Consider the following 23,977-nt stretch of genomic DNA (forward strand, 5'->3'; position numbering starts at 1 on the left):
TATCACAGCAGAACTCAACACAGTCTATGCCAGCTTTGTTTAGGGATGTAGTGAGCTTTTGATTCACTTCCAAAAACTTTCAAATGTCAATTCCACATTGATATAGCTCTCAATAAGCAAATCTAGTGGCAAAACAAGAAGAGGAGAAACAGATACGATTTTTTATTTTATTTTATATAAATCACATAACTTATGTTAAAAACAGCAAATAGAAGAAGAATTCTTTATGCTCTGAAGGAAGCTAGCTAACAGCAACCTAGGGTCCCATTTCTGGCAAATGAATGGCATTTCAACATATAGTACGTATGCTCAATAACTTTAATTCATATCAACAACATTTTTCCATTCTTAATCTGCAGAATAAGAGTATAAGGGAAAATGAATTTCTCAAGAGACAGTCTTTAAAACTTCTGAATACAAACACAGACTCACAGACCGGCCCTATCCTCCATGGAAGAAGCCAAAATCTCTAGGTTAAAGTTCCTAAAAATTTTGGACCAGAAATCATATCACTGGCAAAGTCTTCTTCTGTGTGAGAGACAATCTGGATTAGGCTCGCTTAATAAGAAGAATGCTCTTATTCATTAGTGAGATTTTTTATTTCCTATTGACTGATTCTACAGAAACTAACAAAGGTATTCGGATATAGAAACACAATAAAATAAAAACATGGACACTCAAAAGTTCATACTAAGCAGTCAGTAACATTTTTTTTTTTCTCCAAACACTGTAAGCATATAGATATCATGCACTGCCAAAAATGCATGTGCCGACAGCTCATGTGAGAACAACCTTTTTGTGGTACATCTGGGAGAAGCTAGTGACCATGGAATACTTCAAATCCGTAACTAAATCTAGTAGAAGTCTTGAACTCTCGTGTCTGAAAAGGAACAATAATGTGGTGGATTCATTCTTTTTAAAAACTTGTATAAAGGGACATATTTTCTTTGTCCCCTGAGAGTAATATACTTATAGACGCTTATTGAAACAATGATGTTCAGTATATAAGTATATAATATATATATTATATTATAATAGTATATATAATATATATTATATACTTATATATATAAGTATATAATATTACAGGGCCCATCTTATAATATTTATAATTAGTTCTCAAATTACCCTTTATCACCTAGGAGAGAGGAAATATTCATCAACTTTTCTCTAGAAAAATTTTCCACATGATATCTTAGCTTATTCAAAGCTTGCTAGTGTTGAAATATGTTTATTTTAGTTTCATAGAAAACAAACAGTTACACTTTTGGAAACATACTGATCACATAAAAATCATTTAGTCACTAAAGCAGTACAAGCTACATTGTACCAGCAAGCTCCTCCTTCTACCTATTTTTGAAGTCACAGTTGTTAAACTGTAAGCAATGTCTAGAGAAGTAAAATGTCTAGAGAAGAAACTGTGAGCAGCTATATCAGCAAAACTAGAGCAACATAAATAAAAATGTGCAGTCTCCTGCATGAAACAGTTTTTCAGGGCTATTTATCCATTCACACCTTTTTAACACTTTTTTTTTTTTTCCCCCAGCCACCCACTCATCCTGGATTTTTGTTAGATTTGTCATAATTTTCTGCCTTCTGTCTTCTAGAATGTGGATACCACATTCTCAATCCCTTCCACCAGTACTCTATCTAAAATTAACAGCCAGTGCCTAATTGACCCCAGTCCAGATTTTAGCATAGATTTTTTTGTCTTTCACTTACTGCTATTACTTGTACTGTTTGACAATTTTATTATAGCATTCAACAATTTAACATCTCAACAGAATAAAACATTTTTATTAAAAAATAAATAAAATCTAGAAACTCAGAAAAAGTTTAAACTGCAGCAAAACACACATTCCTAATGCCACTGCTCAGATTTAAGTTTCCAGCTGAAAGTGTTGAAGTGCTAGAACTTTTTAAAGAACAGCTAATTAACATGTAGGAAAATCAGGATGTTTTCCTTTATCTCAACAGCTGAATGTCCTCAGTTAAAATGCCTTCAATTTTCAAAAACAATGTAAGCCAAACAAATTAGCTCCAAGAAAAGTAGCTTTCTTCACAGAAAATGGAAAACCTAAATGCTTACAGTTTAACAATCGTATGAGTGACTTTCAGTTGTGATAGCTTAAACTAGATAACAGTCAACACTCTTTCTTAATAACTGGAAAGTCTAATGTATATTTAAAACATTGTTTAGGATTTACAAGTGAAAAAAAAGCAGACAAGATAGTATATAACAGTAGTGATTGACCAAAGCAGGCTGCTAGTGTTAACATCAGAAGTCTCTGAATCAAATTACATTGCTCTTTTGAATCATTTCTGGATTAGCATCAACATATACTAAAAACAGTAAATAAGCTTCCTAAATGATCTTTGTTTCCTCCTCAATCCAGTAACATACCAAAAATAGAAAAAGGCAGGTAAGTGAAAAAGACAGGTAGGGAAGCTCCTATCCAAGCAACATGATCTTATTTTAAGCTAACTTCAGAGCTGGCCCTGCTCCAAACCACCGATTAGACTAGATAACCTCCAGAGGTCCCACCAAACCTAGATTATCATTCTATGTTTCTAAACTTGTGTGTTGAAGAAAGGAATGTGATATTGAAAAAGCACATTCAGGGAAAAGCAGGAAATGCACGATAATAGCCACAAAAGAGGCTAGAGAAGCAGCAAAAGAAGAAAGCATTACTCTCTTTCCTCTACCTCTCCTCATTCTTTTGGATTTTTTTTTTTCTAAATCATTTTATTAAACAATGGAATGGATTACATTATTACTTTCTCTGAATAATAACTGCAGCCATTGAAGCTTTTTATGGATTTTCCACTACGATTGCAGCAAGGAAGACTGAAGGCCTATGAGAAGATAACACTACCACAAAGTTACACAGCACTTCCTATGAATAGAACTTACTCATAAACCTAAAAGGTACTTCTTCAAAGAGCGCTATGCTGTACACATGTAACTTCATTTAAGTCCAACTAAAACAATCACAACGATTCTTTTCACACAACAATTATACCTTTATAAACAGTGAATTTAGCTTTTCATACAAAAACTACTTTAAATGACAATAGTAAAGATTTTGATTCAACCTTCTTTTTTCTTCCAACAGTTGTTGGTAGAATCTTACTGAAAATACACATTTAACTTCACATTTTAATAAACAAATTCTGATCATTTGCCAACTTACATAGCTCCATTAGTGTAGACTGTGTCACTTCCTTCCACATACTGAACCTGGGCTGGGTAGACATGCTGTACTTGTTGCACAGTCTGCACTTGCTGCACCTGAAAACAAGAACACCCTAAAATTGGGATGCTGTCATAAAAAGACTGAAGAATTACATTTACTAAGTATCCTCTGTCTATATGTATGCCTTTTCTTATTTCATTTTAACCATGAATAACAGAAGCCTTAATATACTTCTTAATGTACTGTAACACACAGCTTAAATGTGCTACAATAAATTTAGAAATAAAGGTTTGCAACAAAATTATTTAGTTCTTGTTCAACTGGGGTTAAACTAAAGTGGTTTAAGTTTTTTTTTCTAGTAATGTTTTTAACCCAAAGGTACAATTACAGATCAAGAACCCCAGTGTGTCACCCTCTTTCCAGAATATCAGCAGCTATAAGATGCTCCAAGAAAAACTTTTTATAATGCCAATGAGTTAAACAAGAAGCACTATGGCATTTTCATCTATATGGCTGAGAATGTATGCCTGCCTTGCAAGAGTGTATCACTAGCCACAAGACAATTCCTTTGACTCATATACTATGTGTAGCAGTTCAAGGTCATGAAAATTTCCTGTCCAGTCTTTTTTTTTTTTTTTTCTTCTGCAACAGAGATAAAGAAACCCGTATTTTACATGTTATTGTCCAAAGAAGCCATATTTCAGCAGTCCTAAAGCTAAAAGAAGCAAAATGTTTTAGAGACTTCTTAGACTAGCACAATATTACCCTAGAACTGAATCAAGAAAGTGACAATGCACATATTTATTCAATAGATTTAATATAAACTACATGTGAATGACTGATATTTTTCTTGGATACTTTGTTATGAGGCAGCTTTAGCTTGATCCAGATGTTCCTAAGAACAGCAAACAACATAATCCCAGATCAAACTGCACCTCTTACATTTGATGGATCATCTCTAAGAGCTCTTTGAGAATATCTTCATTGTCATACCTTCACTCCATTATATTCTAAAGGTTTATTTAAATAAACACAATTCTCCTAGTCTTTTATAGTATTGCCTCGGACTGTGAAAGGAAAACCTAGCTTTTGCACAGAAAACTTTTCTTAGGTTGATACTAAAATTAAAATTCTGAAAACAAATGCAACAGTGTTTTGAATCCAGCTTTACTAGTATGATAGCAATGGTGTGATACAATATGATGGTTGAACTATCTATTAAAAGGCACATTTTTCTGACTTGCTACGTAAGTCATTATCTAAATTGGCACAAATTCCTGAAATATGATTTACCCACTTCCAAAAAAATAATAAAGACTTCAAAAAAAAAATAAAGACTATAAAGATATTTCTAATTATTATTCTAATTATTAAGATAAAGTGTTTATATGACTCTAAAAGTATTGACTCTAAAAGTATTTCTTCTCCTCGGGTGACTCTAAATCTATGATGACCTGTAATCAGTGGGAAAGGAAGAGTCACTGTTGAGCAGAGCACTTAACTGATCTACTTAACCTATACAGAGAGAAAACATCTTTAAAACAGACTTTGTTCTTAAAACCAGTAATTTGTCACCTGCCATGTAACAGATCAGTTCCATTTTCTGTCCCAGCAGTACACCAGTGGAAACACTGGGGAAATGATGCAATTATCAACATACTTCTGTCCAACCTCTCTGAAAAATCCCTTTATTCCCTGCTCACATGCAGTGAATATGGCTTACTCCCTATTTATATTAAAAAACAAACAAACAAACAAAAAAACAAACATTGTGTTTTATTAATAAAGAGAATTGATTTTTTTCCTAAAACCTCCAAATGGTTAAACTGGAACTTACTATACATATAAATGCAAGGTTAAAAACTTCCTGCCAGTAAATGCAGGTCACGTTCCCATTCTGTACAAGCTATTATGGTCTTCTTATAAGAATATAATACTCTTGGATGCAGGCTGCTACCATTTCATAAACTGTGGATTCAGCACAGTGCAACACCTGTAACATGGATCTGAGAGGAGACTGCAGGAAGGAAATGGTATAGCCTGTATCAAAGCTCAGACAGGGAACTGAAAAATTTCAAAACATATTTAATTTCTGATTTGGAATGACAAAACACTTGTTTCGTTTTCCACAGGGGAAAAAAAAAAAGTTTAAAAGAAAGTTTTCATTGAATAGTTTCAAATTTTCACCAATTTTTACATATATTATCTATGGGCCTAATATGCAGTACTGCCAGAAATATAACTTTATGCAAATAAAACAACATTTTTTAAATTGGCATTTAAGAATGGTTAAAGTGCAGGGCTAATAAGAACATCTAATCTTCATTTGTAGATCAAAGTATTTTTCTTTTAAATTTTAATAATGAAGCTCAATAAAGCCAGATTATAAAAAAGAGTTACTTTGCTTCAGGTTCTCCAAAACTCAGTACTGCTAAAGTTAAATTGATTCTGGTGCTGAAATCTTTAGTGACTACACCATATTGCACTGTACATACCTCTGACTTTCTCTACCTCAAGGCTTTTAAATATTCTTCCTGCCAAGGAATATCAAACAAGTGACCTTTAGAGTAGCCTTGCATTTGAAAATTCTGCCATGCTGAGACTCTTTGGCATGTAATAACTTAAATTCTACTTTTATTTCCTATTTTACTTCATTTGGGGAAAAATGTTTTCATTAGAGTTATATTAGTTTAAGTGCCTGTGGATTTTTTTGTTTAATCTTCAGGGACAGGAAGAAATCAAGTGCATACCTGTACTCTCCATGAGCACACCATTATCTGAGAAGAATTTAGCTATGAAGAAACAAAATACCACAGGAAAAAAAATCAATTTTTATGCAAATTGTAAAAATCGTTTTGTCTTCTATTTATCATTTTCCTTGCACATTTTATTAAACTAGTTACGGAATTGCATTAGATACGTTCATTAGCTTTGGGGCAGAATAGAAATTGAAGATCACTGAGAGAACATTGAACAGATACCTAAACCAAAATAGACTACTTGCATAAAAACAAAGAAACAAAAAAACAGACAACACACACACAAAAAGCTTCCCAATAATTTAATTAAATGATTAAGGCTGAAAACAGAAAATACAATGAAACATTTATTACAAAGCAACAGTACTCAAGTTCAAAAATTTTATGTTTGTGGGGTTGACTGGTGAACCAGTCATGGGAATTGTTATTGTCTGGCCAGAAAACAGAAAATTAACTGGCTGGCATAGGAAATAATGGGTTAAATAGGGTCAAACAGAAGATCATTCATTCCTCTTGCTTCAGTGATTCTATCCTGAAATAACTGGAACAGGATTAAAAGTAAGCAGCTGAAATGTTCCAGGAGAACAAGAGGAGAATGAAAACTTATTTTGATATACATGTGTAATTATAATCACTAGTTAAAGAAAAAAAAAAAAAAAAAAGAAACTTATATTGTTAATGATACTACCTCAAAGGAGCAAATGAGGGACTAAGTCATATTGTATCTATGAGAGTTTGTCAACAAAGGAAATCGAATAAAAGCACATGGAAATACAGAAAATACTTTTAAGCATAAAAGCAAAATTTAAGAGAAAATTCTGATTTGAAATTTGCTGATGTTCAAAGCACTAGTAATCAAAGAGTAGAAAAATACAGTAAAACATATAAGGATTTTTAAACCACATTTAAAAGAGAACACATAATTATTCATGGTGCCTATGCAAAATAGTTGTATATGCATCTTCTGTCCTCGTATATAAAAATAATGTTTCTACTTTCATTAGTATGGATTACTTTTGGCAAGCAATATATAAATAGCATATGCTGTAATATTCTAAGCACATTCATATTTATATAATGCTTAATGTCAGCTCGTGATTATGTTTTTCATATGCCAGGCATGATTTTGCATTGAGACTAATTTTGATTACCAGAATTCTGCATCTTCATTTTAATGATACAATTCTTTCTAAAGGTGATGGCTGTGTTGTTTTTTGACTACAAGAATTGCTTTGTTCAACTTCTGATGCATTGATATACCTTTGTAAAACAGATTATATGATTATTTTTAGTTTTATTTCTCCAATCTTTCTACTTTGCATAACATAAACTACTAAATGCAGATAATTTTTAATCTTCAGAAACTTTCTGCTCTGTGTTAGGGCACTTGTTGAAAAAACAATGATAGATTACTGAAAAATCCCCCTATCTGAGGAAGCCTGAGAAATTCCTCAGGCTATTAAGACAGTTTAATTATACTCCCAACATTTTGGTCTTACCCTTGTTGCTTTTTGCTTACACATGTGTATGTTTGTCCTCTCACCATTCCCCTCCATTCCATCTCAAGAGTGACAGTTGCTGTGCTGCATATAAATAACTACCACCATTGCAATGTTTATCAGAAGGGAATCCTAGGTTTTCATTAATGGTATCTGTGTTTTTTTTTTCCTTTCTGTTTTGAAGTACCACAGCAGAGTTTTATGAAAGCCACATATATACTAGCTATATGCAAATGAGGGATTTGTTTAGTTGAAAGTATCAGGGGGTACTCTTTTGTTGTTTGCTGAAAAGACAGGATGCCATAATACAACACAGCTGTAAGAGAAAGGCTTTCTTACACCCTTTCACTAATCCAGTTGGTTCTTCTTCTGCGCAAAAAAAAAAGTTAATTTGGAAAGATATAGCATACATTTTGTGGGCAATGAAAACACTGATACCATGAAAAAAACCTCGAATTCATACAGGCATGAGATGTCATTTAAGTATGGTGTAACAACAGCAAAGCAAATGTCGAAAATAAAGATCTCAAAGGAAAAAATGAAATATTATACACAGCTTTAATATTAATTAAAAATTAATCTAAAATGGTCTTATTCAGTAAGAAGTGTTAATAAATTACTATAAACATAAAAATAGAAAAGATTCAGCTTACACCAAACTGCTGTACATACACAAATGCATATTATAGTAACTTAGAATTTGCTAAATTCAAGAAATACCCTATTATTTTTGTAAATTATATTCATATAAGACTATAAAATGAATGTGAATATTCACATATTTTGTGGATACCGCTGGCATTATTATCAAGTATGTCTTTTATAAGCCATACAAAAAAAAAAAAAAAAAAAAAAGAATATTGTATATAGCATTCACCTAAAACCTTCCCTCACACTTTCAACATTGGTAACTTGGAACATGCAAAAATAATAAGGCCTCTATCTCCCATCTAAATAATGACATAATCAAATTAGTGTTTGTTTCTCCTGATTTTCTTTAGGCAAATTGACGTGCTCCTAATGAGTATACCTAATGCCGAATATTTAGGCAAATGCAACCTATACGCAGAGAATTCTTCAGGGCAGATCACACCTACAGTCTTCTCTACACAATGACTGTTTCAATGTTTGATATTCTTTTTTTCCCCCCTCACCTTACAGCTGAAAGTACCTATCCCACCTGCATTCTTCATCACATTTCTCAATGGCATAGCATGCTCACGTCTTCACTCTTATGTTTCTCCTCACCATACATCCACATCTTTTAAAATTCCTAATGTTTTCTCAATAATTCTATAATCTATTTTCTTTCTCCATATGTAAGTATCTCCCACATACCATGTTTTACTCACTGCAATACTGTCTATATTGACTGGTCTAACATTCTCATTGCCTATTCAATGCCTGCAAAATTTTGCAAAACTCCTCTTCCTTGGCTGCGTTGATCCACTTAGCTTTTCTTTCTGAAACATTATGTTGATTCCTACTGGCAGAGTTGGAGGCAATTGGAAAAGTATAGTCTAATATTACCATAAGGAAAAATAATCCAAAATACTGATAGAGTATTGAATGCAACGAAAACTCAGAAAGCAGTAGTACTAAACAGGACGTAACAGTTGATCAAGGACAGTTTTCCAAACTTGCATACCACCACCACCACAACAACGATAATAATAATTAGTTCTCATTAAGGCCTAGTAAGGCCAAAACAATAAAACAATCCACTCCTTGGCTTCTGTCTTTTGACATGAGTATTATATTGATAAACTGGAATAACTTCAGAAAAGATACAAACAATAGGTGACAGAGATAAATGTATTAATTATGTAGGAAAATAAAGAGCCAAATCTATGATACAAGTTTTCAGAAAAGTAGCAATTTTACACAACAAAAATTTATAAATACCAAAGCTATATGCATTGTCCATTTTCTTATGAAAAAATATAACAGAAATGCATAGAAGATCCCATCCTTACACTTAATCAATTTAATGATTAGAACTAAAATACTATAAAGTATCCTGTATGCCACTAAATGATTTTCAATCTTCAATCCATCACAGTGATCAGTATTCACATGGATCAAATTCAGTATGTAAATTAGACCACCATATAACATATTTGCTTAAATAAACAACTGTGTAGCACTACCAAATTGTTGTATTTTATCTGAAAAGCTGAAATACAGCAATAACAAAGAATAAATCACATAAGCTACATCCAACAAATATCTGTCATCATATGAGAACATAAAAACTCGTCAAGTTATCCAGATCATATTTCATAAAGAAAAAAAAGTCCTGTACTTTACAGTGCTTAAAAAATAATTAGCCAGACAGAATCTCCTACAGAGGTTTTCTGAGTTGAAGCATCACTGAAGCATCAATTAAAACTTAGCACACTATTAAAGAACCTCTATTCTAATCAACATCAAGTTAGGAGAGAGCTGTACAATAGTTTGAACTCAGGAAAATACTTCAGACAACTGTTGATTCACTAACGGTGAATTCTGAGCAAATACACACAGACAAAGACTTAAATAACATTTTTAAGTCCAGATTTAATGCTTTGAAACATTTTTGGTTTAAAAACAAGCTTGCATCCTAAAAGATACATGAACGTACAAGCAGTAGCTATAGTACTGAAAGGCATTTGAAATGTATCTTGTACATCAGGTAGAAAATGTTAGAAAAATGTAGGAGTGTGTAGAAAAATGTTACAAAAGCACATACCACCTGGAAAAAACATACCACCTGGAATTAAACTTGATAAAATGCCAAAAAAATAATTTAGGGAACAATGAACTCTGTTCATTGACAGAGACTGACTACACTATGAAATAAGTTATATCCAATTCTCAAATTAACGATTTTCAAATTAATGATTTTTGAAGTCAGTTTTTGAAGTCAGTTTTTTTCATCAGTTGATGAAAACCAACATCAGTTGTCACCTAGAGTACTTGTCACACAGACAGCTAATTTCTGTATAAACAGGAAAAATCTTAGACAGTTGTTACTGCTTTCACGTCCAGTCCCTGTTTTCAACTTCACGACTTTTTCTTTTTTCCTTCAGTCACCACTCACAAAGCTTGTGGGTGCTACATAAGTGAGTGACAATCTCATGTAACAGAGGTGTAAATTGTGCTGGCTGCTACAAGTCTTCTTACGTTCCTGGCAAATGTACATTATGAATTACATATGGTCATATCACAAATACTTTCATGACATTGTGTAAAGATCTGCAGTGAATCAAGGCTAGAGATTAATCACTTTACATTGCAACATTTATATTTCACTTAATTGGAACTCAAAACTAAAGGGAAAATGATACAGCCAGCAATATCATAAATATACTCATTATTCATGATTCAAAGGAATAAATGTAATATTCAGAGATACAAATTAAATGTATATGAGCTATTAGATAAAGTATATAATAGCATACTATTAGAATCACGTATGCTGGTGCTTGTCAAGATACTCTAGTTCAAGAAACAGACCTTGAAAACAGATTGCTTTTCTATGTGGCTACATTAGTTCCAGCAAAATAAAATCATTAAAGCTGAGCAAAACAGTTAATTCAGCAGCCCCATACAAAATCAAGTTCTTTACTACATTGTGAAGAACTATCCCTCAGGATTTTTTTATCTCTTCCCAAAACTAACACCACCTACCTGTTGCTGAACTGGTACTTGCTGTACTACCTGCGTGGGCACAGCTGCCTGGCTAGCCACAGATGTCTGTAAAGTCACAGTTGAACCTGTATCCGACCCAGTCTCTGATGTCTGCATCGTGGTCTCTGAATAAAATTAAGAAGTAAAATTAAAAGGTTAGTGCATTTATTTATTTTTTATTTTTCATTTTGACACTTATTTTGGCACCCTAATTTGGTGGTTTTGTCACTTAGCCTAATTGGATATCAAAATCTGCTAATACCAATCTTGGTATTAGCTAAAAGGCAAATTTTCCCCTGCTAGCATGAGTTAGTGCAAATGCTTTCCATCTTACTTTTTTAATACTTATATTTAAAATATCTTTTATTTACATATGCAGAGTTATCTCATTTTGTTACTTTAGGAATAACTCAGAAAAATCAGCAGCAATTAAAGTCTTCTCTAAGCTTTTAACCGGTCATCGAAAACTTTTTATTTTCTTTCTTACTGAATTATACTAAAAACTCTATACAAAGTTTAAAGTTAAGCTTAGAACACTTCGCAAAATGAAGGGCTGTAATCTGGAAAGCAGTCTCTGAAAAGCATTTAACGAGTCACAGTGAAAAAGCAACTCAAATATCCTTCAGCAGAAAGCATTAAAGCAACCATTGTAGTTGTAATCTGAGAAGAAATATTACCACTAAAACCATAAAGTACATATGCAGTAGAAAAGCAGCTAAAATTGTGACACTGACATTTTAAAGGGAACAACAGAAAACTGGATACAATATAGTGAAATGATTTGTGAGACAAGGAAAATGCTTTACAACGAAAACTTTATCAGAAAGACAACTGAGAATGCCATTTGTTCTCACAGAAAATATATACTGGGAACTATAGGGTTCCTCAATTTTGCACAGAAGATATAGCAATACAATTGACTGGAAAACAAATCAACAGTATTTGAAAGCCAGGAAGAAGACTGTTTTGTTTTGTTTTTTAATCAGTATCTTTTATGCAGTGGGTTATTAACCAGTGAAAATAATAACCAGATGAGGCAGTTTCTTCTTCACCTGGTACCTTCAAAACAGAAGGCTGTATATTTCTGTGAAGAATTACAGTAAACAAATATGAAATAGTAATCTCTAAACTAATCACTATCTAAAAGCCTTTCTTAATCCGTATTAATCTATTTTAGCTACAAAATATTTTGGCAACCCAAGTACCAATATCACCAAAAACGAGTAGCGTTACTATCTAGGTTTCTTTGAATAATCTACAGATCTACTAATACTTACAATGCCCTAACCAAGTAATTTTTTAGCTTAACCAACCAGACACAGATGGCTGGCAGGAAAAAAAGTACACTTTAACCTCCGCCAGACAAAGAAGTCTCTCCCCCCAAAAAAACAAGCTACAATATTTACTGAAACAAAACCATAATCAAAAATGTATCTATTCAGGGGCATACTATTTCATAGTAGGAGGAATTCATTATTGCACAAATAAACCTTGGAAGCTCCTCAGAAAATTCAATATTCTCCTTGCTTGACTACTGAACCAGCTGCAATAACAGACCTTCCTTTCAAGGCTGGGTTCCAGAGCAGTTTAAGCTGATTTAAAGCCAGGTTTTTGCAGCCCCTCCCTCTAACTGACTGTGCATTCAAATGTAGTCCATGCAGAGCAGGAAACAGGCATATAAATTTGGGATAGGGACAGAAGACAGGCAGGAGTTTGCCAGCTGGGAACATTATTGGCTTAAACTTCACTGAGCCATGCCTATAGTGCATAACAGATTTAACTGCTTTTCCAATATTAAGAAAGGCTGAAAAATTGTTGATCAAACTTGTTCAAGATTGATCAATAAGCTCGAAGTTACTATGACAACTGAACCCTATACCTCTTTCCAGCCTGCCTGACAAAAATTAGGATATAGAAAGAAAAGAAAAACTAAACTTCACAGACTATGACTGAAATATTAAAAGTCCTAATTAAATTAGGATTTAAATTCCCAATTATAAATGGATGTCCTCAGGATAGATACACTTACTGTGAAACAGTAAATTTCATACTTTTATTTGTATCTAAAGAAAATGCAGTACAAAATCCAAAATAAAGTTATTTATCTCAGAGAACAGTGCTACATTTTACATATCAGTCTATCCTAGCTGAAAACCAATAGTTTTGCCCTTAAGTCGAATATTAACAAGAGCATTCATCTTCCAGTAGTAAAGTCCTGAAAGAAAATTTTATTTACTTTCCAATATGCAATCATTTTTGAAGTTTCTTCAGGTAAGTTAACTTAACATTGTGCCATAAAAGACCTTAGATATTAGCCCAAACTCCTCCACAATGTAAATGTATGATCTTAAATAAGCTCTGAGTCAAAGGTTTGGAAAACTATTTTCTGCAAAGAAAGGCAAAATGGGAATTTATGTTTTATATACATATGCATAAACTTATAAATGGAAATAGTAATCATAGCACTGATTATCATACGTTGTGAAGAGACACAGCACACTGGGATAGCAAGTGCTTTTGGGGGTTATCGAAAACATAACACATGACATAATAATGGCAACATACCTAATGGAATACTGATAAAAGGAATACTTTAGTTTTATACTAAATTCTAAAACTATCTTTTAAACACTATAACCATTTTCTAAATTTGCGCAATTCAATTTTTACTCATCTCTTGGTCAGCACCAAGTCACTGCTAACAAGAAAGAACCTAGGCTGTAATAAGATCTACATTCTTAAAGGAGAATGCAATGAAACTGGCTATTACAGGAAACTGTGAACTTTGATTTGCATTTAATTCATTTACAGATCTAATTTCTGATCATCTCAGATTCATTTACAGATGATCTTTCACTTTCTGAAGTCAAGCGATTTTGATAAAGAAGTATTCTTACTACTTAAAAAGCAAAGTCACTATTAACTATTTTTTTAAATTGAAAATATTTAGAAGAAACAGTTTCCTGTTTTACATAATCATATATAAAAATCATTAGGCAATTTTTTACACATTATGGATCCTTCATAAATACAGAAAATGAAGAGAAGATAAAAATGTGTAGTGCAGACACAGTGCTGCCTGGTAAAAGCTACTTTTCAGCCAATTAAGAATGTAAAATTTTCCAAAAGTATCAAAACAACCCTATGGATATGTCTACTCAGTTAGTGATGATGCTCAGCCCTTAACTCATAAATCATATGAACTTTTGTCTCAGCCCATTGCCTTCAACTTGATAAAATCCTTCAGATGTGAAGTAAAAAGAGAAACAGCTCATCTGAGCCAGCTGGAGTTCACTCTTACATGTTACCCGGGCAAAAACACTGGTAGGCTGACAGATTAGTGGAAATCAAAAGCTTAATGCTAAGTAACTTCCTAAAGCATTTCTCTGCTATATAAATGCACTTCCAGTCTGTTTCGTGGCTCAGTTAATAGGGTTATTTTAAGCCACCAGTTCCAACAAACACTCATACAAGGCACTGCATGTCCAGCAGGAAGCAAAAGTGGAGAGTCCAAAAGAATTAAAAGGCATTATTTCGTAGTACCCTTTAGCTTCACTTGACTTCATGTGGTTTCCTGGTTACAGTGTACAAACATGTCAGTCACCGAAAGGGAGGAGGAGTGCTGCTGTAGTCAAATACAGTTGTGACTGGTAAGAAGCCGTTCCGACACTGTTAATTGCTGTGTCACATCTCACACTGTACTTGATCATTAATTACATCTGCAATTCCAGATGAAGTGAAGTCAGAGGGAGGTTCTCTAATCTGAGAGAGGAACCTAACGTCTTCCTGTCCTTGTGGCAGTTGTCATGGAGTGTGCCTGACTGCCATTAGTGCCAGCCCTTTTAGAAAAAGGAATCAGCTTTCTCACAAGAAGAGAGGATACCCTGCTTGTAAGTCAGCCGCCAGTCACTGTGGAAAAGCCTTGAGATGGGCAGACCACAGGTACCACTGACAGTCTGCTGACAGGCACTGAGGGATGCTAAACAGGGGTAGTCGAGAATCAGGTACTCTGCCCAGTCCTACAGGTGAGTGTACAAAGTCACACGAGACCTTACAGCGACATAGGAGAGTGGATCCAGGGGTACGTGGGACAGAATCCCCAAGAACTGCAGACACCCCAGAGGACCCCGTGGCCTGTCCTAGGACTACCTATGACACAGCTGGCACTACGACAGTGACCTGCCAAACTTCAGGCCTCGTCATTTCATCCACAGGACAGGGAAGCTGTGTAACTTGGTAAACTGCACCTACGTTTCAGAACAAAGTGGCTTGGTGACCGAGCCCATTTCATCTTTACACTGTCCATTTGGTGACAGACCCATATTTAAGTATTCAATTTAATGTGCTCATGTAGCTCAGAATCATAGTTACATTTTTCTTAATAATCTGACAGGCTAATTGGTAGCTCTATAGACTGATTTATCACTAAGTAAATGAGGATGGCTGCAGCATGGCTGGGGAACATAAACTTTGCTGTTTGTTTTCCCTATGCAGAAATAACCAAATGATTGAATACTGACTTATTCAATAGTATTTTTTTCATCATTCTGCTCTAAGTCTTCATCCCAAACGCAATTCCTTACCATACAACGTTATACATGATTGACTATCCTTTGCAGATGCCATATAATATGTTTGAAAGTAAACTTTTATCAACTTCCTATTCACTATTAGTTTTTGTAACTACATGTTTGTGAGGCAGTCAGTGTAATTCTTTTACATTGCATCGATATTATATGAACACATTTTGATAATCTAATGGAGTCTCACCATTTCTCACTGATGCTACTTATAAGTGCAGTACTGTATACATGTATTACAGCAAAAAGACACCATCCTTGCCTAATGGGAGTCAGGTGTATCACAAGCAACAGATGCATGTTTGACAAAGATCCTTTTTATTCTGGCTAATTAAGCAGTTGGACACACCCACCTGTTAATGGTTTTGCTTTGTATAGCCAGTGCTTGCTGTATCATGTGAATGTAAAGCAAATAGGGCACATTCTGAAAGAAGGCTAATTAACCCCTCCAAGTGGGAAAAAGATATTGCCCAAGCCCAGCTGCTGAACGTGACAAGATTAGTATTTCTTCAGTCTAGCAGTACTCAGGCAAAGCTACTATGCTGAAAATTACCCTTTTCCTGCATATTCTGTAAAATTTCATGTTGTCTGTTAAGTTCCCCAGAGACTTTTTAATACACTGAAATTCACAATTGGAATCCTTCTGTCTTCTAGACTTGAAATATCAAGGCTAAATAGTTGAAAACTATCTAACTTGATCAATTAGTTATCAAATAAGATTGTTAAAATGTGTCATATTAACGATTACTGTTTATTTTCTTACTGGACTGTTTCACTCTGAACTAATTGACTTTTTTTAAAGCTATTAGAGTACACCAAGTTTTGTTCAGCTGCATATGCATTATTGCCTACACAAAATGATATAGCAGGTTTTAATTTAATGCAGAAAATAAAAGCCTGTTATTTACTTTCAAGTGCAGCAGGAAATTTTTTTTTCTCCTCCAGAAGGCTAAATAAAACATCCCAGAAGGTAAAGTGAACAAAATCTTGTAATCATACACAATAATGACAAGCTTTTAATGGTGAGAATAAAAAGCTAATCTTCAGATCTTATGTATTTATAATGTTGAAACACCAATATACTCATTAAGAATTTCTAGCCACATAATGTGTTTCACAATAAAGGAAAGCTTCTTAGAACATCTAATTTCAACATGTAATGCAGAATGCTTGGTTCCTGAACAACAGCATAAATTGAAACAAGTCTTAATAATACCCTAGAGTTTTAGATAAGAATTCTTTTTTAATATTTGTGCAAACATAAATTTTATGAATAACTGCCTTCAAACAAGAGATATTGAATGAATTACAGGGAAGCAGTTATTTGTATTAGCAGTAAAGCAGAAGGCAGTTTATACATGCTATTCACAGTGGGGGAAAAAAAGGAATATTGTAAGTAATTTTAAGATACTAATGTATTTTCATGTCAGAACACCAATTTCTTACTAAACATTATTTGATCATTTGCCTTTTCCCTGGTTCTTAGGGATACCAAGGTAAGCAGCTAAACACTGAAGATATAAAGACTGGTTCCTAAATATTTCAGTTAGCAACGTGCATTTCATTACTCTTCTCAGCTTTTCATGGATATATGGGTAGAGCAGTGGTCTGAATGGCACTGAATAAAGTATATAATCTGATTCTTTGGATTCACATATAACTTCCAGTAGTACAACCCTATAATAGCAGAGTAACAGCAAGAGGAAGTATGGAAATGCACACAATAAAAGAGACCAATGCAAGTGGTAACTGCTGGCAACTCCACCAACCATCTCTTTTACCACTGCTCTGGTTAAAAAAATGCAATGTTTTTGTTGAGATTAACAAAAAGTAGTTTTATGATATTCTGTCCTGGGCCAGGGAGGGGTGGAGGGTGGATATAATCTAATACTTCAAGCATTGACAATCACCACTTAAGATATTTTGCCTAACAATGTTTTCTGAGGAAGAAAGTGAAAGCAGAGCACCACCTGTAAAAGATCATTCCTCTCACTTCTGTATTGATGATATGATACTGGAAGTAGATTCATATTTCACTTCAGAGGTGAGTTGGGTTATTTTTTTCTAACATGCTGCAATACTTTTGTCCGAAGAGAGTTTATGTAAACCTGATACTAATGAAAGAAAGGGAGAAAATCTGGTATGAAAACGGAAATGACACTTGTTTTCATCACTCAATAGATCAAAATATAAAATGAAACAGGGAAAGCATTATAGTCATTGGAGAAGCTACTTAACAGAATGAGCAATTTTTACAGGAAGTAGTTTCTGTTCTCTGTGTGTTAACTCCATGTTACAAATGTTTTGTTGTGATGCTTCCTGTTATATTTTCACAGAATGGTTGAAGTTGGAATGGACCTCTGGAGGCCATCTGGTCCAACCCCCTACTCAAGCATGGACACCTAGAACAGATTGCGCAGGGCCATTTGGATTAAAACAAATGAGCAAATTAACCCAAATCCTCTCTATATTTCAATATTTGTAGGCTTGCTACAGTGATAATTCTATGTAATCATTTAAACTATTCCAGGTTGAATGGACTGGATAAAATCTCATCAGTTTCTTCCATTTTGTGAGAGAAGGATGTATGTCTTGCAGAACAGCAGATGACTTAGTGATTACCTTCTCCTGTTAAAAACGAAGGGACTAGATATATCTTTCACCGGTGCTTTCTTCTGTAGTGTGGAGTCCCACTTGTGAAACATACACTTTTATTCTGGCCCACACACATACCACAAAACTGTTGCCTCTAAAACAGAAAAATGAAAATATCTTGTTTGACTTACACCCAGACTCCTGATTAGACTGTTTGATTTAGAATAGGAAATGTAGTATTTTGTCTTATTTGCTTCCTTGGAATAGTCTGCAACTATCTGACAGGAAACAAAACTGGAAAGCAGTTTGTAAATATGTAATGATCTTCTGAAGAAGACAGAACAGATCAATATCTATGTAGTGACACCTGAGGATAAATAGTGCCTTTGGGCCAGACTGGTCTTGACCCTCAAAGAGGTGTTCAAGTGCCAATGACATCTCGTGAAAGCTGGAAAAGAGAAAAAAGTCTCACTTTTGCTCTATGTTTCCTTGTCCAAGAGTCCAGAAGCTTGGCCATCTTGACCTCAGAGACTAAAACCTATGAATGACTGTGGATATCAGAGCCAACAATAACCATTATGTTTATGGGACTGTACACCTATGACTTGAACAATCTTCAGTGTGGTACAGAATAAGCCAAAGTTTTGTGAACGGAATTACTTCAGTGCAAAGCTCCTTTCCTTTACTGATCACACTCAGACATGAATTACCTGGAACAGTCTGGCAGGGTAGGCGAACTCTTCCTTGACAGCAGAGTAATTAACTCAGCCATGAAGCTGCAGTCAGCACAGAACACCTACATTGCTTGCTCACCGCTGTATGAAGTACATCACGTAGATGTGACCTTTGAATTGCCACAACTGAAAAGCATTTTTAACTGTTTCAATAAAACCACAACTTTCTGGTGTAAACGGTTGACCAAATAACTCACAGAGTCTGGAATCCCAAAACATGAAACCTATACTAGAGGAATTTTTAAAAAGTAGTATTTTGAATAATTCTGTGTCTTAAACCAACACAAACTGATGTTTTAGGACATCTTACTTACCGGGAGGTTTGTATGTTTTTATGCTGTAATCTACTTTATAGATCTGCAGAGAGCATCCTTCTCCCTTCCACTTATGATTGTTCCTGGCTTGACAGCATTTGCTGTAGTAGCACATATATCTCTGCAGATACTTAGGGAGTTTTGTTTTATGTTTCAAAGAGGATTTTTAAGGACTGAATGGTTTAATGGACTGACAGTGGAACATAGACTAATTTATTTCTGAAAAATTTAAAAGGTACAAATCTTAGCACTTTATGTGCTGGTTATAGATAAGATCATAAAAAAGTTTCTTGTATCTTTTTTTTTTTTTTTTTTTTTGTGGTGCTAATTGTAATTATGCATGATATTAATTTGTTTAAGTGAAACACTGATACATGGAAATTTTTCTGATTAAGCTTTCTCTTCAGTTTTCATAGTACTACATTTTCAGACACAATCATTACTCCATAAAGAAAATGGAAAGCAAAGAAGACCAACAGTAACCTTGACTGTATTAGGAAGGGTGTAGCCATCAGGTGCATCTGTTCTACACTTGAGACCACTTCTGGAAAGGTCTGTCCAGTTTAGGACTCCCTACTACAAAAAGAAAAATGATGCAATTAAGTCCAGCTGAGAGTCACAAGGGTGGTCAGAGGGCAGGGGAATCTGATGTGGGAAGAAAGGTTGACCAAACAGGATTTATTCAGACTTGAGAAGTCTACAGAGAAATCTTATCACTATCCATCTCCTTCACAATGGGAGCGTGTAGAGGTAACAGAGCTAGAAAACTACCAGAGATGCACAGGGACAGGATGAGAGGCAACAAACAGAAGTTGGAACACAGAAAATTTTAAATAGATACAAGGAAAAAAAAATTTTACTACAAGAGTAGTCAAATAATGGAAAAGGTGATATAAGTTTGGAAACCCCATTCCTGGAAGTATTCAAAACTGAACTGGACATGCACTAAGCAACCTGGTCTACTTAGCCTGGTTTTGAGCATGGGATAGATTAGATAAACTCCAGAGGCCCCATCCAGCCCATATTATTCTGTTATTCTGTGACTGTAATTTCTATAATATAAATAAGGACTATAGTCTAGTAGTAGAAATAAGAGAAAAAGCGGTAAAATACATTTTTATTGCATTTAATTTTGAAGTAAACAGCAATGTTGAGTAATATAAAATAATCACATCAAAAAGGATGTTATTTAAAGCTGTGTAGTCTTTCAGAACCTCCAGTACTCTGTAGGCTATTATCAGGTTGGAGATGTGCCAGCTTACAGAATTAGTCTGCTTAAAGAGCACTTAGACCATCTCAGCCTTTACCAGTACTGTTAGTCATTCTAGGGTTATATTTTTTCCTTCAATTTCTCTGGTTAACTGTCCATCTCTGAACTAACTGCACAATCTCCTGAAGAGAAGACGCACAGGTAAATTATTTCCCTCCTAAATGTCATGACATACCTTTATAACTTCAGAAAAGGTACACCAAAGTATTTTTAGTGGTAAACAATATTATTTTCTGGTTACCAGAGTTTCTCTGAGACAGACTCCCCACACGCTCAGTCATAAAAAGTAGCAATTTCCTGATGTCATTTGTAGCAAATAGTACTCATTGGAGAAATGCTTGCATGTTCTTGTTTCCTACCCTTTCAAAACTGACTGCAAGACTTTTAAAAGTTACATGGCACTCCAGTCAATTTTCCCTCCTTCCATAAATCTTATAATATTAGGATTCCAAGGAAAAAGAAATACCAATAGGAATTTTCAAAATGTATAGTCCACTCCAAAGAAAATGAATTGCATAAAAATATTCCTTATTTCTTCAAGTGTCCCTCAAGGATTTCTTGATATGATAGAATAGGAAGTGTTCCTCAAACACAGGTTAAAAACTGTATTAACCATTGTCATAGATAGCCAGGGAGCCAAAATTCAAAGTTACTAATTAACAAAACTATGAGGAAGAGACCTTCATTTTGGTATTGTACTGTGGTTTTTTGTTTGTTTGTTTTTCAGTGGGACATCTTCTAAATACTAAAGATGATGTTTATGCTGGAGTGACTCTAGTTCTCAAATACATCAGTGATCTAATAATGTAAGTCTAAAACAACTTAGACTTTCATTGAAAAAGGTATGCCAACCTAAAAAATCCTAACAACATTCTTTCCACATCTCATTTATCTGTTCTTGACTCATCTAACATTGAGGGGGTAAAAACTAGAAAATTGGTAGTGATCAGCAGGTACATTAACCTATTTTCAGTTTAACCAGCTATTACGATGTCTAGTTATCGCTATTTTGCTATTTTCTAGGCATCAAAAGGGAGATAATCTATCAGAAAATCTGGAACATTTAAGTTTCCTCTAAATAGCTTCACTTACATTTAAGGGGTCCGTATGCAGGAAGTGAAAAACCATACTAACTGGCTGCCGCAGCGGGCACGATCAGTTAAGGAGAGAACACACTCAAACTCAAACTATGGAGAGGTTACTGACGGTTTGGCTCCAGATTCTACTGGACGGTAAGAGTGAAAGCAGTTTCTCTGCATTTGCTGCAGTGTGGTGTGTGATACCCAAAAGAATAATGGGATATAAAACTAATATGAGTAGACTGAAAGCTTAGGTTTGAACAAAAAGTTTAGAAGACAAAGCTACAAGTCTTTAAGGTAAGAATACTAACAATAAACTAGAAGAAGAAAGAAGGACAGTTTGGATCTGTACATCATCTTCACAAATGAAAAATGAAAAGAAAGCTCTTAGAGGAAAACAGATATCTCAAATTTCTCCACCACCATACAGATGGAAATAATAAGAGCTAGTTCAAGAACAGCTGGTAGGGTGTATGAAATAACTTACTCAGTATGCTTCATGTAACTTTGCCTCATTAATAATGAAGTTCACTACTACATTGCTCATTTACCTTGTTTGGAATATATCATGGTATCTTCCTGCCTCCAGCTAACACAGATAGGGAATTATTTGTGCACTCACTGCAGAAAACCTTGCAGCATTACCGTAGCAGGCCTGCTGTCCTTGGTGAAAACAACACCTGTCTGATTCCTACTGCATTTTTTCGCACAGCTTTTATTCTATAAAATGGCTTCATCCCTTGAGTCTTCTTTACATAACAAAAATTACACGAATTATGCTATGCTGATTCTGTTCACACAGAAAGAGCAAATACACTGATGACATTTGGAACTTGCACTGTATAAAACAGCATGTACAGACTTTCAGTACAAAAATCACTTTTATTCCTATAGAGTTAATATACCAAATCTCCAATTCTGCCCTTATTTCAGAGAGCAAGCTACTTTCCTTTCCTAGAAATAGAGAGCAGTTCTTACATCATCTGCAACACAAATCAATATGTAGTTTATTTTGTAACTTTAGGAGGACAATTTTAACACAGCTGAAAGCCACAAATTGTCACAGCTACTCACTTATTTAGGATATACAGATAGGTATTACAGGCACTTCTGCCAAGATTCAACAAAAGCATGCAAAATCTCAACCACTGTATGGGGAATTTCTTGACTGCAAAAGAATACTCACCTAAATGTCAGACACTACATAATCAGATATGTGTTTTAAACAAGTTTGTTGAGGTGTTACTTTTCACAGTATATAGACCAATTCAGCTATTATATTTACATTTTTGTATCTGAGATCAATTCATAAATAGAATAGTGACAAGATCATGCCCAGAAGAATAGTCTTTTTGTTTGTTTGTTTGTTTAAAATTTTTGGTGAAAAGCAATGACTTTCATCTGCTTTATTTCTCTAGATTATAATTTAAGTTTCTAATACAGACTAGAACAAAGTACCAAGCAGAAATATTTATTTTTGGCTTAAGAGTTTGTTTTGTTGTTGTTGTTTTCAACATTGCTATGCCATGTTCCATTGTGTTATTCCAAAGCATACAATACGCTCCATGTACCAAATACTTAATAGCTTTCTGCTCCAGATTTCCTTAGTTGTAATTTTCGAAGTCAAAAACTAAACAGTTCCCTGTATTACAATAATATCAAGCAAACAGAAATCCCTTTTTAATTCCAAGAAATAACAAAGAAACAAAGCAATAAACAAAACCCCTGAACTCTGCCACCACAATTAAAATACAGTCAGTTAAAATGTCAAAGTCTAGTATGTTCCCAAGTGATTCTTCATTTTTGGTGAATTCGGATAATGACAAAATTACATCAATTATTTTGGAAAGGCAAGAGAAAGAAATGTAGTTCAACTGATGCCATATATATTACACAAGCTCAGTGACCATACTTGGGGGAGTTTAAAAAATGGACAGATTCATGCTCTGAGTACTGCTGTACCCATTGTAGATCCATAACGAGTATGTTTACAAATAAGCCAAGTCTAAACAGTTTATTCACATTTGAAATGTTAGGGCTGCTTATTAACCACTACAGAAGCCAGTCATATTTACTACTTTTTCAATTACTGTATTTAAACACTTCAGGCAAAACAAAATTTCTTTCTGAAGTGCAAATTACACAAATCAAGAACACCAGGATGAGCTGCATGCTTTATTACACACTACAAGAAAAGACTATCAAAAAACAATGAAATGTTCTTCCTAACTTTTAAACTACTTACAAAGACAGATGCTATGCATTTTCTAGAAACAAT

At 34.2% G+C, this 23,977-nt stretch overlaps 1 protein-coding gene across 4 annotated transcripts in view; it reads right to left on the minus strand.

The window, feature by feature from the left end:
• Window positions 1-23,977, minus strand: part of RFX3 (regulatory factor X3) — a 128,608-nt gene that overhangs the window by 53,743 nt on the left and 50,888 nt on the right. For 2 of the 4 annotated variants that reach the window (XM_082783460.1, XM_082783458.1), the window contains exons 2-4: window positions 11,128-11,252; window positions 5,948-5,989; window positions 3,195-3,292 (exon numbers count right to left, since the gene is read on the minus strand). In XM_082783460.1, coding sequence (XP_082639586.1) covers window positions 3,195-3,292; window positions 5,948-5,989; window positions 11,128-11,244 — 257 coding nt within the window. In that variant the 5' untranslated portion in view covers window positions 11,245-11,252. The remainder of the gene's footprint in view (window positions 1-3,194; window positions 3,293-5,947; window positions 5,990-11,127; window positions 11,253-23,977) is intronic. The other 2 variants (XM_082783461.1, XM_082783459.1) reach the window with 1 other exon arrangement.

This window comes from Aythya marila, assembly GCF_965140915.1.
Source record: "Aythya marila genome assembly, chromosome: Z".
NCBI lineage: Eukaryota > Metazoa > Chordata > Aves > Anseriformes > Anatidae > Aythya > Aythya marila.